This window comes from Schistocerca nitens, chromosome 10 (assembly GCF_023898315.1).
Source record: "Schistocerca nitens isolate TAMUIC-IGC-003100 chromosome 10, iqSchNite1.1, whole genome shotgun sequence".
Taxonomy (NCBI): domain Eukaryota; kingdom Metazoa; phylum Arthropoda; class Insecta; order Orthoptera; family Acrididae; genus Schistocerca; species Schistocerca nitens.
The window spans coordinates 91,397,147-91,415,793 of record NC_064623.1 but is presented as its reverse complement, the minus strand read 5'-3'; the positions used below and the strand labels follow the sequence as shown (position 1 = coordinate 91,415,793).

Below are 18,647 nucleotides of genomic sequence, written 5' to 3'. Positions count from 1 at the left end.
AATCAGGTGATGTTGAGAGAATTAGATTAGGAAATGAGACACTTGCAATAGCAGACGAGTTTCGCTATTTGGGGAGCAAAATAACTGATAATAGTCAAAGTAGAGAGGATATAAAATGTTGACTGGCAATGGCACGGAAAGCGTTTCTGAAGAAAAGAAATTTGTTAACATTGAGTAAAGATTTAAGTGTCAGGCAGTCATTTCTGAAAGTATTTGTATGGAGTGTAGCCATGTATGGAAGTGAAACATGGACGACATATAGTTTGGACAAGAAGAGAATAGAAGCTATCAAAATGTGGTGCTACAGAAGAATGCTGAAGATTAGATGGGTAGATCACATAACTAACAAGGAGGTATTGAATAGAATTGGGGAGAAGAGAAATTTGTGGCACAACCTGACTAGAAGAAGGAATCTGTTGATAGGACATGTTCTGAAGCATCATGGAGGGTAAAAATTCTCTAGAGGGAGACCAAGACATGAATATAGTAAGCAGATTCAGAGGGATGTAGGTTGCATTATTTACTGGGAGATGAAGAAAGTGGCACAGGATAGAGTAGCATGGAGAGCTGCATCAAACCACTCTCTGGACTGAAGACAACATCAACAACACATATTCTTACTTCTAGTATTCATTCCCTGAAGTGATCACTTGCTTTGAAAAAGCAGATATATATTATTTAGGGCAAATTTCATTAAGGAATAAATATACTGGTAAGAAGTAGCTAGTATCCATAATTCTTTGAATATGTCTCTGCAGGATGTTTTTAAGTTCACATCACAATCAATTCATATTACATGCTTTTGGGATTGGAAAACTTTAGTTTCACTCAATGACTTATCCCAAGGTTATTACTAGAGACAATAAAAAGTAATGGTTCTAAGCGCTAAGTCATATCTGCTAAAAGAACATGGGGCATATCTCTTTAAACACAATACATATACCAATAGGAGAAGTATATGGCACTGGCTTGTGCATCTGTTTGCTACTAAAAGCCCCTTCCCTTCTTACCACATGCCTGAAGATGTCTTCTCAGGGCAACACATGACATAGCAGCATGTGCCAAGTAAAAATGGTGAAGCCTGTATGTGAGGGACGTTAATGAACAGGCAAACTGTTACCTGAATCTAGGCAAGCACTGTGAAGAATGAAGTGCATTTATGTTGGGTTGATTGTTTGGTTTAAAAGATGAGAGGAAGGGGCCAAACTCAGAGGTCAACGGTCCCTTGTTCCCAGTAAAATAATTACACAATGGAAAGAAGAAAAGAAAGGAGACATACAGCACCACAACAAGAGAAAGGAAGAACCAGAAGAATGACAGAAGGTCAACCAACATTACTATGGACAAAAACAGGAAAAGAAAACCATAGATAGAAGCAAGAAACATTTCACCATCATGAAACATTTGCATACAATGGCGAAAGTTCAAAAATAAGGTATGTGAACACCACATGCTCTATGCCAAAATCTGAAAAATTAGTGGTTGGCCATATGTGAATCTCTGCTTGCCCGTCATCGATTGGCTCATGAATAACAATGACCATTCCTAACCTGTATCATTACTGGTCACAAGAAATTGTGTCCTTCATCTTCATCTTCATCTATACCTACAAATCACTGTGAGGTGCATGGCAGAGGGTACATTCCATTGTGCCAGTTATTTTGGTTTCTGCCTGTTTGATTCACATATGGAGCTTGGGGAGAGTGATTGTTTGAACCCCTCTGTGCATGCAGTAATTATTCTAATCTTACCCCCAGAATCCCTACATGAGCGATACATAGAGGATTGTAGTATATTCCTAGGGTCACCATTTAAAGACTGTACTTGAAACTTTGTTAATAGAATTTCTCGGGATAGTTTACATCTATCTTAAAGAGTCTGCCAGTTCAGTATCTCTGAGACACTCTCCTATGGATTTACAAAACCTGTGACCATTCATGCTTCCCTTCTCTGTATACATTCAATATCCCGTATTAGTCCTATTTGGTATGGGTCCCACTCACTTGAGCACTGTTCCACAACCAAGCTCTCCATCTATGGATGAGGTGGAGATTCTGGTGTCTGCTGAGGACCTTGATCTCACCGGACCCTCAGACAAAATTGATATAGACCGCTCAGGTAAAAAGCTGGTGGCAGCAGGTGACCCTCAGGCGTAAACTGTCCCATTGAATGTTCCATGTCTTCCCAGTCTCACAAAGACATCATCCTCCGGTGGAATTGCGGCAGTTTTTTCCACCACCTGGATGAGTTATGGCAACTGTTAAGCTTTACACCCGCTTTCTGCGTTGCCCTCCAGGAAACCTGGTTCCCGGCAATGTGGACCCCTGCCCTCCGCAGCTATAAGGTATACTACAAGAACCATGACAACTGTAATAGGGTGTCAGGTGGCGTTTGTGTTTATGTCCTAAACTCAGTATGTAGTGAACCTGTGCCCCTTCAAACCCCTCTTGAAGCTGTGGCTGTCAGAATAAGGATGACACAGAAAATAACTGTCTGCAATCTATATCTTCCTCCAGATGGTGCAGTACCCTTAAATGTATTAGCTGCACTGATTGATCAACTCCTTACACCTTTCCTACTTTTGGGAGATTTTAATGCCCATAACCTCTTGTGGGGTGGCACTGCGCTTACTGGCCGAGGCAGAGATGACGAATCTTTACTGTCTCAGTCCGACCTCTGCCTCTTGAAAATTGGGGCCACCACACATTTCAGTGTGGCTCAAGGTAGTTACTTGGCTACTGATTTACCAATTTGCAGCTCAGGACTACTCCTATCTATTCACTGGAGAGCACATGATGACCTGTATGGTAGTGACCACCTCCCCGTCTTCCTGTCACTGCTTCGGTGTCAGGCTCACGGACACCTGCCCAGATGGGCTTTAAACAAGACAGACTGAGAATCTTTCACCTCTGCTGTCACCGTTGAATCTCCTCCACACAGAAACATCAATGTGATGGTTGAGCAGGTGACTACAACAATCGTTTCTGTGGCAGAAAACATGATCCCTTGCTCTTTAGGGTGCCCCTGGCAAAAGGCATTCCCTTGGTGGTTGCCAAAAGTTGCTGAAGGAATTAAGGAGCGTCAGGGAGCTCTAGAGCATCGTAAGTGGCGCCCTTCCCTGAAGCACCTCATTGCCTTTAAATGGCCCCATGCTCGCATTTGCCATCTTATCAAACGACGGAAGCTGGAGTGTTGGTCAAGATATGTCTCAACCATTGGGTGCCATACGTCACCTTCCCAAGTCTGGGCAAAGATCAAACATGTTTTCGGGTACCAGACCCCAACAGGTGTTCCTGGTGTTAACATAAATGGCGTGTTATCTACTGACACAAACACGATTGCTGAGTACTTTGCTGAGCACTATGCTCGAGCTTCTGCGGTGGAGAATTATCCCCCTAGCCTTTTGCACTCTAAAACAGTGGCTGGAAGGGAAAGTCCTCTCATTTACTACACGCCACAGTGAATCCTATAACGCCCCATTTACAGAGTGGGACCTGCTCAGTGCGCTAGCACATGGCCCTGACACAGCTCCTGGATCAGATCAGATCCACAGTCAGATGATTAAACATCTCTCGTCTGACTACAAGGGACATATCATCATCATCTTCAACCGGATCTGGTGCGATGGCATCTTTCCATCACAATGGCAGGAGAGCATCATCATTCTGGTGCTTAAACCCAGTAAAAACCCACTTGATGTGGATAGCCATTGGTCCATCAGCCTCACCAACATTCTTTGTAAGCTGCTGGAACATTTGGTGTGTCGGTGGTTGGGTTGGGTCCTGGAGTCACGTGGCCTACTGGCTCCACATCAGGGCAGCTTCCGCCAGGGTCGCTCCGCCACTGATAATCTTGTGCCCCTAGAGTCTGCCATCTGAACAGCCTTTTCCAGATGCCAACACCTGGTTGCCATCTTTTTTCATTTATGAAAGGCATATGACACAACCTGGCGACATCATGTCCTTGCCATATTATACGAATGCGGTCTCAGAGACTCACTTCAATTTTTATCCCAAATTTCCTGTCGCTTAATAGTTTTTGTGTCCAAGTTGGTGCCTCCCATAGTCCCCTGCCCCCCCCCCCCCCATTATCCAGGAGAATGGGGTCCCACAGTGCTCTGTATTGAGTCTCTCTCTGTTTTTAGTGGCCATTAATGGCCTAATGGCCTAGCAGCAGCTGTAGGTCCTTCCATCCCCACTCTGTTTGCAGACGACTTCTGCATTTCATACTACTCCACCGGTACTGGTGCTGCTGAGCGGTGCCTACAGGGAACCATCCACAAGGTGCAGTCATGGGCACTAGACTATGGTTTCCAGTTTTCGGCTGCAAAGTCATGTGATATGCACTTTTGTCAGTGTTGTACCGTTCATCGAGAACCAGAACTCTATCTTAATGATGATCCACTGAATGTAGTGGAGACTTATCGATTCTTAGGACTGGTTTTCGGTGCCCGATTGACTTGGCTTCCTCACCTTTGTCAACTTAAGTGGAAGTGCTGGCAGCACCTCAGTGCCATCCACTGCCTGAGCAAACCTGAGCAAAACCAACTGGGGTGCAGATTGCTGTATGCTGATGCAGCTCTACAGAGACCATGTTCAATCCTGCCTTGACTATGAGAGTCTGGATTATGGTTTGGTGGCACCCTCAGCATTGTGTTTACTCAACCCAGTGCACCACTGTGGCATTTGCCTAGTGACAGGATCTTTTAGGATGAGTCCGGTGACCAGCATCCTTGTGAAGCCCAAGTGCCTCCATTGCATGTTAGGCATGCACAACTGCTGGCCGGTTAAGTAGCACACATTCATAGTTCTCCTGTGCATCCGAATCACTGTCTCCTTTTCCCACCCACTGTGGTTCATCTCCCATATTGGTGACCCAAATCAGGGCTTCCAATCGCAATTCGTGTCTCATCCCTTCTTTCTGAACTGGAGTTCTTGCATTTACCACCTAAACTTGAGGTCCATTCACGTACACCTCCATGGCGTACACCTAGGCCACAACTTCGCATGAACCTTTCATATGGCCCTAAGGACTCAGTTAACCACATGGCTCTCCGCTGCCACTTCCTCTCAATTCTTGCAATGCACTGAGGCCACGAAGTGGTTTACACTGACAATTCGATGGCTGATGCTCACGTTGGCTTTGTGTATGTCCATGGAGGACATATTGAACAGCATCCTTGCCCGATGTCTTCAGGCTTTTCACTGCTGAGCTGGTGGCTTTATCTCATGCTGTTGAGCACATCCATTCACGCACTGGGGAGACGTTTCTTCTGCGTACTGTCTCCTTGAGCAGCCTGCCGACAGGCTGGCCAAACATGCTACGTGGAAACCCCTTATGGAGATCGGCTTCTCTGCAACTGATCTGCGTTCAGTACTATGCTGCAAGATTTTGCAGCTTTGGGAGGCGGAATGGCATAACCTCAGCCTGCGCAACAAACTGCATGCCATTAAGGAGACTATGAATGTGTGGGAGTCCTCCATGTAGGCCTCTCACAGGGACTCTGTGGTTCTCTGCTGGCTCCACATTGGCCACACTTGGTTGACACATGGCTACCTCCTGCACCGTGATGACCCACTTCAGCGTTGGTGCGGCACCCGGGTGACAGTGGCCCATATCTTGGTGAACTGTCCTTTGGCTGCCCTGTGATGGACTCTTCAGTTACTGGACTTGTTGCCATTGGCTAATTTAGTTTTACATTTTATATGCAGTGGTGGATTTTATCATTTGATACAGGTTTTAGTGCATGTCCTTTGTCCCTTAGTGTTCTCCACTCTAATGCTTTTAGAGTGGATGTTTTCATGTGTCCCAGACTGGCTGGCTTTTCCTTTTTATTCTCGTAGTTGGCCAGCGACCGTCATCTGCTCTCTTGTTTTTACCCCTTGATGGCAAAGTAACAGTAATCTACAGTAAAAAATGACAGTCGATAAATAAAGCCATAGCAACCGGAATATCAACATGTAACATTAGGAAATTGTGCAACAACCCCATACATGAGCAGTGGAAGCTGTGAGTATGGACCAGTGATGATAAGTCAAGAGATGATACAAAAGCTAGATAGTGCTGAAGTGACCATGCCTGAAGTACAAAGACCAGACCACCAAACAGCCAGTTAACTTAATGTTACTGATTTTTCAGTAGCACTTTATCAGTTAGGATGTTTCGTGGCCCAGCCTTCATACTTCAGGCATAGTCACATCTGCACTATCTGGCTCTTGCAGGCATCTGTTGGTTTTTCATCACTGGTCCACACTCGCCATTTCCAGTTCTTATCTGCACTGCCTCAACCTGCTAAACATTCAAATGTTGGATGTATCACTTTTTAATCTTCCAATTTAAATGGTTCTTTTAATTCAAATGCTATCCAAACTTTGGGAGACCATGTATCTTTAATGACCCAACGTTACATTAATTATATGTATACACCTCAGGATGCAATTAAATCATTGTGAAACCAGTCATACATGATCCTGTAATAAATGAAATGTTAACAGCTAATGCAGCTATCAGCAGTTTTTTTAGAACATTTTTATAGTTTTCAAAGTTTTTTAAAAATTTATATTATGTAACTAAGCTGTGGGTGCCCAAACCATAAAATCGTATGTTCCATTCTTAACAACTAACATGTTAATGAACTTTTTATTGTGTTATTTATTTTATTTCAAGGTTCAGTAAACTGTAAATGCAGATTAACCCTTTATTACAATTTTAGAGAGAGAGAGGAGACATAATATGAGGGTTCCCCAGAAAGTAATGCACCGCATTTTTTTTCTTCAAAAATTCTTTATTGAACATAATAAGAGTTACACACATGACTCCATGCCATTCTATGGCCTTCCTCCAGCACGAAACAAGAGAGTGTATGCCCTGTTGGTACCAGTCCTTGTCCTGGTGGCAGAGCCAGTGCTTCACTGTGTGAATTACCTTCTCATCCTCAAAATGTCTTCAATAAATGACATACTTTAATGGCCCAAACAACTGAAAGTCTGAGGGGGCTAGGTTGGAGCTGTAGGGTGCATGGGGTAACACTGTCCAACCCCATTACATGATGCGTTCAGCAGTCTTCAGACTTGCGTGGGGCTGAGCATTAATGTGTTGCACCAAAACGTCTCCTGGGTTGCTGTGGCACCGAAGTTGCCAGAAAGGTGCCTCGAGTTTTGTTAATGAGTTGACATATGCTTGTGAATTAATGGTATCACCTCTTGGCATCACATCAATAAGAATCACACCTTCACAGTCCCAGAACACAGGGATAATGACCTTACCAGCAGAAGCAGTTGTATGAATTTTTTCTTCTGTGGGGATTGAAAATGGTGCCATTCCATTGACTGTCATTTTGTTACGGGGTCAAAATGGTGAACAACCCAGGTTTCATCACCTGTCACAATTCGGGGCAAGAAAACCTCCCCTCAGTTTCAAAGCAGTGCAAAAAATCAAGACAAATGTTTTTCCTGTGTGATTTGTGATCAGCCAAAATTGGTACACTGTTGTAGATAGTGGAGGAGGATGTATTATTGATGACTAAAGTATTTGTTATGTGTAGCAGTAGTGTTTATTAAAGTTATGGAAAAATGCTACAACTTGTGCACCAACCTAATACATTGTCTGCACCTGCCGCCCATTGGAATTTTAGATGTTTCATTTCTTCACCATCCAATTTCAATTGGTTCTGACAATTTGAACATAATCTGAATGTTGGGTGAATGTGTATGTTTAATGCCCCAGAGTTAAATTAGTTATATGAAGCAATTAAATCATCGCAAAACTGGTTATGTATGACCCAGTAACAAAAAAACTATTTACAGCTAGTGTGGCTACCAGAAGTTTTTTTAGATGATTTTAACAATTTTTTTAAAAATAAAATATTTCTATTCCATTAAGAATGATCCCTAAATCTGCAACACACAGAAAGAATACTAACTGTTTGGGATCTCTTTCTTAGAGACCTTGCGCGAATGCACTGGCATGCATCCTGACACACTGAGTGTCTGGGTAGGGAAATCATCTTACAGGAGAACATGACTCACCTCCCCACTGTCCTTGCTCATTGCCTTCTCCTCTTCTTCCTCATCCTCTGTTTTCTCAATATTTAATGTGCTAGATGTGCGAAAATCTTCTGAAGGTGAATTTTCCTGAAAAAAGTTAATGGAGAATGCCACATAAGCCACAAGATATGCTACAACAAACTTTCAAATACAATCACAAAAGTAATTTGCACACTTTCATTGGTTTCCATCCACCTAACAAATGCCATTGTGGAAGTGACTACAGCTATTTACATGGAACTGTACAAGCATTATATGGCAAATTTATAAGGTATATTTGGATAAAGAACCATCATACTAGTGTTTGGGGATGTAGTTCAGAGGCACCCTAGTCCTGTACACTTTGCAAAAATCCAGGCTGTGAAGTAAGTAATCAACCATTGTAAAAAAGTCTTAAAAGTCCAGTAAAAGTGCTAGGTTATTGTACAATATGTAACCCAGGCAAAGGTGGCTCATGCAAAGCAGTAAGTCAACAAGATGGGATAACATCCTTAAAGGTGTTGCATTTTAGTGCACAATATCTCAAAAACACACTCCACCTACTAAAGTATCATAAAGGAACACTTCCCATGTAATGTAGCATATTAGTACAGTATTAAATGAAAAGTATGATTCCACACATAGTGGTGATTGAGTACTATCATGCAATATTTACATGAAGTTATATGTTTGTGTGCAGAAGGCTGAATTGTAACATCTCTTGCCAACTGTATTAATGAAATTAGTTGATTTAATACAAATAAAATAGTGTTCTGCACCAGCCACTTTTTTATTTTGCCACTATGCATTTGGATGGTTCAAACATTCATCTCCAGGTGAAGAACTGTTTATTTAAATAGTGTTAAATACAGACGTATTTGTTCAGCAGCATACAAAGGGCATTGTAGGTTATGCTGCATCTTTTGAGGGGTGTTAGAGCTGTAAATGTCTGATTACTGCTGCCAGCTGTACATCTTTTCCAATGTAAATTGTGTTCATGCTTGACAATTGAATGGTGTAAACATAATGTACAGTGGATAGGACATACAACATAACATAATATAACCTACACTGCCCTGGGCCTGCTATTGCAAAAAGATGTGTGTACTTTGCACTAATGAACATTTCTTCACCTGAAGATGATGGTGTGAACCATTGAAATGCGTAGTAGCAGAATAAACAAGTGATTGATGCAGAACACTGTTTTATTTGTATTTGTCAAGAGTCGCAGACGTCATAATGCTGTCCTTTATGGACAAAATATTCATTAGTTGACTTAGGATGAAATTAAACCAGTTCTGAAAAGTTAAAGAAGGTATTGTGTTACAACTCAAAAGTACATAGAACATATTGTAAACATAATTCCAGCTTATCCTTTGTGGAGTTAATATGCAGAAAAGTAACAGTAACTGCCACGGAGCCAGTTGTAAAGGTACAGGATTCATGTTAGAAACTAAATTTATACTACAATTCTAAAGCTATAATAATGAAGACTATGTTACTGCTGTACATTTAATTAAATTTTGGTATGAAAACTGTGATATTTCAGTATACTACCTGCATTAGAGACATTGTAATGATCTGTCAAGATAAATTTCGTAATCAGTTTTGTGAAAGGATACAAATTTCAATTGTAAAATCAATTACGTTCTATTTAAGTGTTCTATTGAAGCAATGCATAATGTGACTTTGTAATTGCTGGAACTTACATAACCAGCAATAACAGTAACCAAATTGAGTTAGTATTGCCACAGTTTTAGCACCAGTCTTATGCCACTTTTTAGGCATTAAACCCATGTCAGTTTTGTCTATGTTGTGATGCAATAAGCATATCTTAAAAGTATTCTGTGCATTTGAACTATATTAATTTTTGGTGAACTTGTCATATGGGCTGACATTCCATAAACCTAACCCACATTATATAAAATGGAGGAACTGCAATAAACCTAAGTTACACAACTCAATCATATCATCGACAATCAGCAAGTTAAGCCACAACAGGTGGTTAAGTTTTAACCACATGTTTGATAATGACTGAACACAGACCAAAATCCAGTGAAATAATATATTCCAGATTAGAAGGTTACTTATCAGTAAATGTTTGTTGCAGGCAATGCCATGAAGGTAGTGATGTGGCAATTTCTGTTGGTATACACACTACAGCAAAAAGGAATTTCTCTTCTTGAACACCACACCACAGAAGTATCAATCAGAATGATGAGTGTTGTGTTCCTCAGTGATGCGATAGTCATCCACTGGAAATACAACAGCTCTATATGAAATGCAAAGTGTATCAAAACACAGGCATAAAATCTGTTTGCACTTTTTCATCGTATGAGTGCCACCATTTTTACTTTTATTTATTAATATCTTTTTGAAGTGCACTAAATGATAACTCTGCATCCCAGATTAGAGCATGAGGGCTTGGTTGATGATAGAAATGTTAGCACAAGAATGTGTCTGTGACCACAGAACTAGATGCAAAGAAAAAAATAGAGAAATAAAATAAAACAAAACAAAGTGTAGCTATGGAATGGTTATTTCCAAAACAAATATTGTGATTAAAGTGAACAGAGTTTGTGAAGATCCTATTTTGTCACATTTCAAGATATTTGCTGTTATCTACAATATTTGAGAGTAAGTATACGGAACAGCTTAATCACAATGACTACATTGCAGCTACCTATGGTTTTGCTGAGGTAGAATTTCAGATTAATCCTTGACTGCTGACAATGTTTTGAATAGTCTCACCATTGTGTTGTGTGCGATTACTTGGTGTAGCAGTTGAATGGAGCGAGTCAAGTCATAAAAGTTCAGCCCGAACATCTGAACTGGGTGGTCAGGTCGAGGTTACCTGTGAGCAGGAACTGTTCAGTTGATGTTGCTTAGCCATTTGTAATACAATTATTTGCAAGGTGTTTGTTCATTTTAGAGTTTAAGTGTGAGAGGATCAATGTCGTATAATGGCATGTGAAGTCCTAATTAACAGTGAACATTAAAAGTGTTTGCTCAGAATCATATTTTTGACAAAAAACCATACCGTTCATGATCTGATAACAATAACTGCTCTTCACCATACCCATCATGGTCCATTTCCTTAATTTATCATTCTCTGGAATATCCATCTCTTTAATTAATGGAGTTGTGGGAGGCAGCGGTATCATCAGAGTGTAGCACTCACCCAAAGGTCATGCTGTAAGGTCACCTCTGACTCTTTGAGATGTGGTTTGGAAGAATGCTGCTAGGCTGTATAACTGTTTGTACAATCGCAACTTTAAATAATGTTTCAGCTGTGGTGTTTAATCTGAAGCCTACTTGATGCCACTCTTCCCTTAGCGTATTCTCTGCAAACTGCTGCAATTTGCATCCACTTCAACATGTCTGCTGTTGTCTCCATCTAAAATTTTCACTCCTCGCAGTCCCCTCTAGCATCAAACTGATGACTCATTGATGCCTCAGGATATGTCCTGTCAACTAATCACTTCCTTTAATCTGGTTGTGCCATTAAGCTCTTTTCTCCCCATATAGATTTAGTACCACTTCTTTATCCCATAGAGCTAAACAATCTTCAGCATTCTTCTGTAGCACTAAATTTCAGAGGCTTCTATTCTCTTCCGATCTGAACTATTCATTGCCCATGTTTCATTTCCATATAACACAACATTCTGCACTGACACTCTCAAAAAAGACTTCTCTGCATCTTATAGGCCTTGTCTTCCACCAGCATTAGTTATCTTCTTCACCAAATGGAAAAACTGTTCCACAACTCTTTAGTGTATAATTTCTTGAACTAACTTGGTCAACATCATCTCCATTACCCTAGCTTCACTATTGTTGATGATCATCTTGCAGTCTCTCTTCAAAATACTTCATCTCATCTCATCTTCCAAGCTATCTCACTTTCACATTTTTCAATGCTTAGTACTGCAATCCAGATTCTGTATAGTTTGTCAATGACTTTTTGTTCCTCAGATTTTACCCTCAGCAACTTCAGAGTTTCACAATGCATTCAAATCTACATTGTCAAAAATGTTTTTCTAAACCTACAAATGTTGTAACAGTAAGATAGCTCACAAAACAATCTTATTCAGCTGGGAATTCTACAGCTGTTAACACATTCTCAGCCATTATGTTGTGGACAAAAAGATTTTCTTGATAAATGTAATATTTTGTCCTGATTTGTGGGGAACTTCTTCAGGGGATAGTGCAAAACATGATCACCTCAGTTCAATGTACACAGTACGTTTATCAAGGAAATCCATGTGACCAGGGCATATTAGTATGGGAAATTCTAATAATTCACTTGATAGCTATTTTGTATACTGCCACTAACACCTACTGCAACAATTAAGAAACCCTTGATTCAGTAGATTAAACTTTAATTGTGCTTTAAAGCTTTACATAATGGAGTAACAAAAAACAAATACTGAACAATGGAAAGTACAGGCTAGAGTATTGACAATGTAATAAAAGATAGACTGCTGCTCACTGAAAAGTTGACATGTTCAGATGCAGACAGGCACAATGAAAAGACACTTACTAGCATTCAGCCAAAGGCTTCCTCAGAAAAGGAAACACACACAAGCAAGCAAGCACACCTCATGCACACATCATGACTGCCATCTGGAGATGGCAGCCATGTGCGCATGAGTTGTGCTTCAACTTGGGCGTGCCCATTTGTGTGTGTGTGTGTGTGTGTGTGTGTGTGTGTGTGTGTGTGTGTTTCTTTTCTGACAAATGCCTTGGCTGAAATTTAATGTGTAAGTGGTTTTACCATTGCATCTGTCTGCAACTCAACCTGTCATCTTTACAGTGAGTAGCAATTTATCATTTCCTTACATTATTGATGAAAAAGCATAAGCTTTCTTTTTGTTTCCATCTTTCAGGAAGTAAACTACAGCAATAGGATATTTTAATTACCAATTTTTTACTATGAAGACAAGCTGATTAGTAGCATGTATTAGCACTGAATTGTGTATTTGTCAGTTTTTCATTAACTATTATGTTCCTTCATAATTACCAATACTGAATGTAAACCCTGTGTACTGTAAAGCGCACACCTGGAAACAAAAAGGTTTTGAGACCGAATCAATGATGGACCACGGCTTTTTTCATTCGCCTTTAACTAGTAATCATCTCTCAATGACGTTCAGATTTGCCAGAATTTACATGTGGTTCATTCTCTTTCCCCAGTTGGATTATTGGGCTAGGTTAGGGGGACACAAGCTGCTAAAGTGGTGTCCAATCGAAATACTTATGTTTGGTCACTGAGCCACATGAAGTTATAAGTTACATTGCAGTGAGCAACAATGAAACTGTACTAAATCAAAACAACAAGAACATAAGATTTGTACTAGGTGCATGGACACATCTTAACCATTAACCATTACAATGAGTGAGTGCCCCCTCCCTTAACTTGGCCCCTGCCCTCACACACACACACACACACACACACACACACACACACACAAAGTAATTTCCAATTAAATTGGAAACTGCTAACATTCATGATATATAGGACCCAGAAGGGTGAAAGCTTACAAGGTGCATCAGACCAGCCTCTGAACTGGAGATACCAATGACACATCTGGCCAGTTAACAAGGAGATTATAGCCCTCAATGAATGATCCAATTTTTGCAATCTTTAAAAACTAAAAACTAATGCTATCTCCACGTCAAACATCTTGCAGGAAGTAACTCATTTGAATATCATAATTACAGTAAATTGTAAATTTGCTTAACCCTCCTAATACCATGGGGTCTATAATGACCCCAGGCCATAATTTTCTGTAAAATATACCTTATTTCCTATTCCTAAAAATTATGAAAAATTCGGACTTTTCCTGAATTAAGTAATGGGTTCATTATATATTAATATAACTTTTTGAAAGTATTTAGTTTTGCAGAAAATCAAGATAGAACCACTGAATACCATTGGGATTAAATGCGACCCCATTTCTCTCTTGCAGTATTATTACCCAATAATTCTGCGTTGAATCCGTAACTGTTGCTGTATTTCCTTTGTTTTATTCTTTTAAATATTGTTGTAACGTGTGATTGTTGCCAATACTTTATAAGCCGACAGTTATTTGTTCCATACAAGTGGAGACTACTATTTTGTGTGTTGCATTTAGTGGAAAAGTCTCGTCACCTTTCCTCCGAAGATGAGGTGCTTGAAATATTACTGCAGGACAATCCTCTATCTGGAGAATCAAGTAGTGATATCAGCCATATAGTTTCTGATATCTCATGCAGCGATGAAGAAATTGACGTCTTAGAAGAGAATAGTCCTCAATCAGACGGAAGTTCAGAAGAAGATTTGGTCAGCGTGTATGTCCAGCCTGAACAGGAAGTAACACATATTTCTGACTGTTATATATAAGTACACATTGTATTATTGTAAATGGGCATTAGGGTCTAGCGCCAAGATATACCCTTTGTATTTTTTATTTTTTATTTTTTTTATTTTGTGTAGGTCTGAAAGCAAAGAAGAATTGTGGCACAAACATTAGTTGAGAAGAGCTTGTGGAAGAGAAAAGAGATGGAACATAATGCGAGTAAAGCCAGGTCCAACAAAATTTGCAGTGAAAAATGTAAACTCCATAGAACCAGCTCTTCAGTTGTTTCTTAGGAGAAACATTGTTGATGTAATTCTAAAGTGGACTAACAAAGAGGGTAGTCTTGTTTACGGTAGTAAATGGAAACCAGTAGATGCCACTGAACTGAAGTGCTTTATCAGTGTCTTGATCCTAGCAGGTGCTTACAAGGCCCATAATGAAGCAGTTACACATCTGTGGAACAAAGAGGATGATAGACCCATTTTTAGTGAAGCAATGGCTAGAAATCGCTTTACGCAAATTTCAAGGTGCGCCCGATTTGATGATGCAGATGTGAGATGTCATAACCATGCTCCTGACAAGCTGGCTCCCATTACAGAAATATTTGAAATGATGGTACACACATTTCAAAAAGCATATATTCCTCACAGCAACGTAACAATTGATGAACAACTTGTGGCATTTCGAGGTAGATGTCCATTTCAGCAATATATTCCTTCAAAACCAGGAAAATATGGGTTGAAATTATGGGCTGTATGTGATAGTGCAACATCTTACGTTCCCAATCTCCAAGTCTACACTGGTCGACAAGAAAATGAATCTCGTGAAGTTGGTCAAGGCAAGAGAGTTGCTTTAATATGGTGAAAGATTTAGGAAACAGTGGCAGAAATATAACAACTGACAATTTTTTCACTAGCCTTAGTTTGGCAAGAGAACTTCTGAAAATCAATCTCACACTCTTAGGAACAATTAGAAAAAATAAAGGAGAACTACCACAAGCTTTCACTCAGACCAAAGATCGAGTCATATATTCATCTATTTTTGGATTCCAAGAGCAAGTTTCAATTGTTTCGTATTGTCCGAAAAAGGGAAAAGTTGTACCTTTGCTCAGTACAATGCGTTCAAGGAAGGAAGTGGAGGATCGTGAAGATTGCAAGCCAGTTATGATTCTGGATTATAATAAAACAAAATCAGGGATAGATACCATGGAAAAGCTGGTTAGAATGTACACTACAAAGAGGATGAGCAAAAGGTGGCCAGTGGTATTTTACAACATGATTGATATCAGCACAATGAATGCATTTATCATATGGCTACATCTTACACCAGACTGGGCAGGAAGGACAAACTACAAGAGACAGGCATTTCTCATAGAATTAGGAAAGCAGCTCGTTGGAAGAGAGCCAGCCAAAATTATTTCCCCAGTACCTCCATCAACAGTACAGACAAAAAAAAAAAAGAGGAAGGTGTCCATTTTGTAAAAGGTCTGAGGATAGAAAATTCACCGTTAATTGTTCAAAATGTGGATGTTCTGTGTGTAAAAACCATTCTGCAATTTATTGCTGTAAGTGTAATGCATCATAAATGTCAATTTGGAATTTAATCAAAAATGTTTCTAGTGTCATGAGAATCTTTTGTAAATTTTATGGAAAGAAAGAAATTTTAAAAAAATATGCATTTTAATTTATTGTAATGTCACTGACATCATGTTTTAGATTGTGAAAAAAAAATAAGGAATGTTATTTTATTCTACCATTATTGAAACTATCCTTAATAAAAAATAAATTCCGTTGGGGTCACTAAAGACCCTGATGGTGCTCAGTGTAACAAAAAATACTCGGTATTAGAAGGATTAAATGTACGACAAGCCTAGAACAACAGAAAGAGCTCAATACTACAAGATTATAGGAGCCACAGTGAACATCTTCGGAGTGTCACATTGTTCATCAAATACCTAGGTGTAATACTACTGACCAAGGAATCACAAATTGTTGATAGTTTCAAAGGGAGCATTAGGCAACTATTGATGGAAACATGGAAATGGAATAAAATACAAGACAAATCTGTAGCTCAGAGATGAAATAGTGAAGGCAGAAGTTACAATACGCAAAAAGCCATGGCCCAGTAAAACTTCTTGGATAACACATGAGATACTGAATTTTATTGATGCACAAGAAAATATAGAAATTCAAAAAATGAAACAGGCAGAATAGAAAACAAGGTACAAAAAATGAGATGACAAGATGTGGAAAATAGCAGAGGAGGGATGACTTGAGGACAAGTGGGAGAGACAGATACCACCTGTTGGAAAATTAAAGAAACCTTTCAAGAAAAGAGAGCTGTATGAATATCAACACCTCAGATGGCAAATGAGTGCTATGCAAAGAAGAAGGGGCTGTAAGGAATATGCCGCATGGAGAAAAACAGCATTATGTGTGTAGTAGACTGTAGTAGACTGTAGTAGGCGACACCAAATTTAATAAAATTGTCCAAATAATGGGAAGTAGGAAAGACACTGCTATGAAGGTGCAGTTATTGAATGACAGTCAACCACCAATAAGTTGGTGGGTGGCTCTGTGGCTCTTTTGTTAAAGAGTGTAATTACTAATAAAATTTGCTGATTTCAAATGATAAAATTTAAATTCCTGTCAATGCTGATTACGACAGATGAGAATATTCTTTTATGTTTACTGGATAAAGCTGGACTATTAAGGTATCTCCACATGATGTCTCTTTCTTCATTTGCAATCACGAACAAAGCAAATTAAAACCATATGCCCAAAAATTTGTGGAAGGAACGCGTATACGCATGGATGTTATGTTGCCACCGTTTGTTTTCCCTTCTTGGCTTGGGAGTTTGTGCTGTGTTTATTGTGGAGATACAGTGATGGGAAAAGAAACATGAAGATGCCTGTGCATTAAAAAAAAAAATCTACATAAGAGAGGTATGAGAAATGCAATGTGATAACAATTTCACAAATTTCAGAATGTGGTCACAGAGAGGTTTTAGATTTTCTTCTTGGGAAACTGCAATGATAATAGGCAGTCAATAACATTTCGTTAGCTGGTAACTGGTGATATATAGGCGTACCAACTAGAACTATTTATTTCTTAGTTCAAAACAAAGAATTTCATGGGTTACTCCTGAAACTGAGAAATACTTAAGGGAGATTCTTAGTGAAACTTCCTGGAAGATTAAATCTGTGTGCCCGACCGAGACTCAAACTTGAGACCTTTGCCTTTCGCGGACAAGTGCTCTACCATCTGAGCTACCGAAGCACAACTCATGCCCGGTCCTCACAGCTTTACTTCTGCCAGTATCTCGTCTCCTACCTTCCAAACTTTACAGAAGCTTTCCTGCGAACCTTGCAGAACTAGCACTCCTGAAAAAAAGGATACTGTGGAGACATGACTTAGCCACAGCCTGGGGGATGTTTCCAGAATGAGATTTTCACTCTGCAGCGGAGTGTGCGCTGATATGAAACTTCCTGGCAGATTAAAACTGTGTGCCCAACCGAGACTCGAAGTCGGGACCTTTGCCTTTCGCGGGCAAGTGCTCTACCATCTGAGCTACCAAAGCACGACTCAGGCCCGGTCATCACAGCTTTACTTCTGCCAGTATCTCCTCTCCTACCTTCCAAACTTTACAGAAGCTCTCCTGTGAACCTGCAGAACTAGCAGGAAGGTAGGAGACAAGATACTGGCAGAAGTAAAGCTGTGAGGACTGGGAGTGAGTCATGCTTTGGTAGCTCAGATGGTAGAGCACTTGCCCGCGAAAGGCAAAGGTCCCGAGTTCGAGTATCGGTCGGGCACACTGATTTAATCTGCCAGGAAGTTTCATATCAGCACACACTCCGCTGCAGAGTGAAAATCTCATTCTGGAAATTCTTAGTCATTATGTGAAGGTTAATTAGCTTTCAATGCATCATTTGTATTTCATTTTGTAAATAAGTTGTTTACAGATCTTTAATCATGAAAGCTTATATGCAGATTAACATCCTCTGTCTTGACAAATTAAGGTCATCCATGACAGAATATGCTAGGATGGAGGTTCTGTTCTCCTATTTTATAGTATTTTCATAATCAGTGTGACCTTCATTTCAGTTCCTAGGAGATTGCAAAGGAGCTACACATAACCCACCTTTCTTTTTTTTCAGACATCTGGCTCCCCTGTTGTGCTATTGTGTTACCACAGCATGGACATTTGACCACGGTTTTCATATAGACCTTCCACTGATTTTTAGGCTTCTTTTTCTTATTCTTCTCTGTTTTCCTGCTTCAAGCC

The 18,647-nt window shown here is 39.9% G+C and overlaps 1 protein-coding gene across 11 annotated transcripts in view; it reads right to left on the bottom strand.

The window, feature by feature from the left end:
• The window catches only part of LOC126210633 (zinc finger protein 239-like), a 468,318-nt gene that overhangs the window by 336,775 nt on the left and 112,896 nt on the right, over positions 1-18,647 (bottom strand). For all 11 annotated transcript variants that reach the window (XR_007540715.1, XM_049939948.1, XM_049939947.1 and 8 more), the window contains one exon: positions 8,028-8,132. Coding sequence is in view for 10 of the 11 variants with exons in the window: in XM_049939948.1 (XP_049795905.1) it covers positions 8,028-8,132 (105 nt within the window). In the remaining variant the exon portion in view is untranslated. The remainder of the gene's footprint in view (positions 1-8,027; positions 8,133-18,647) is intronic.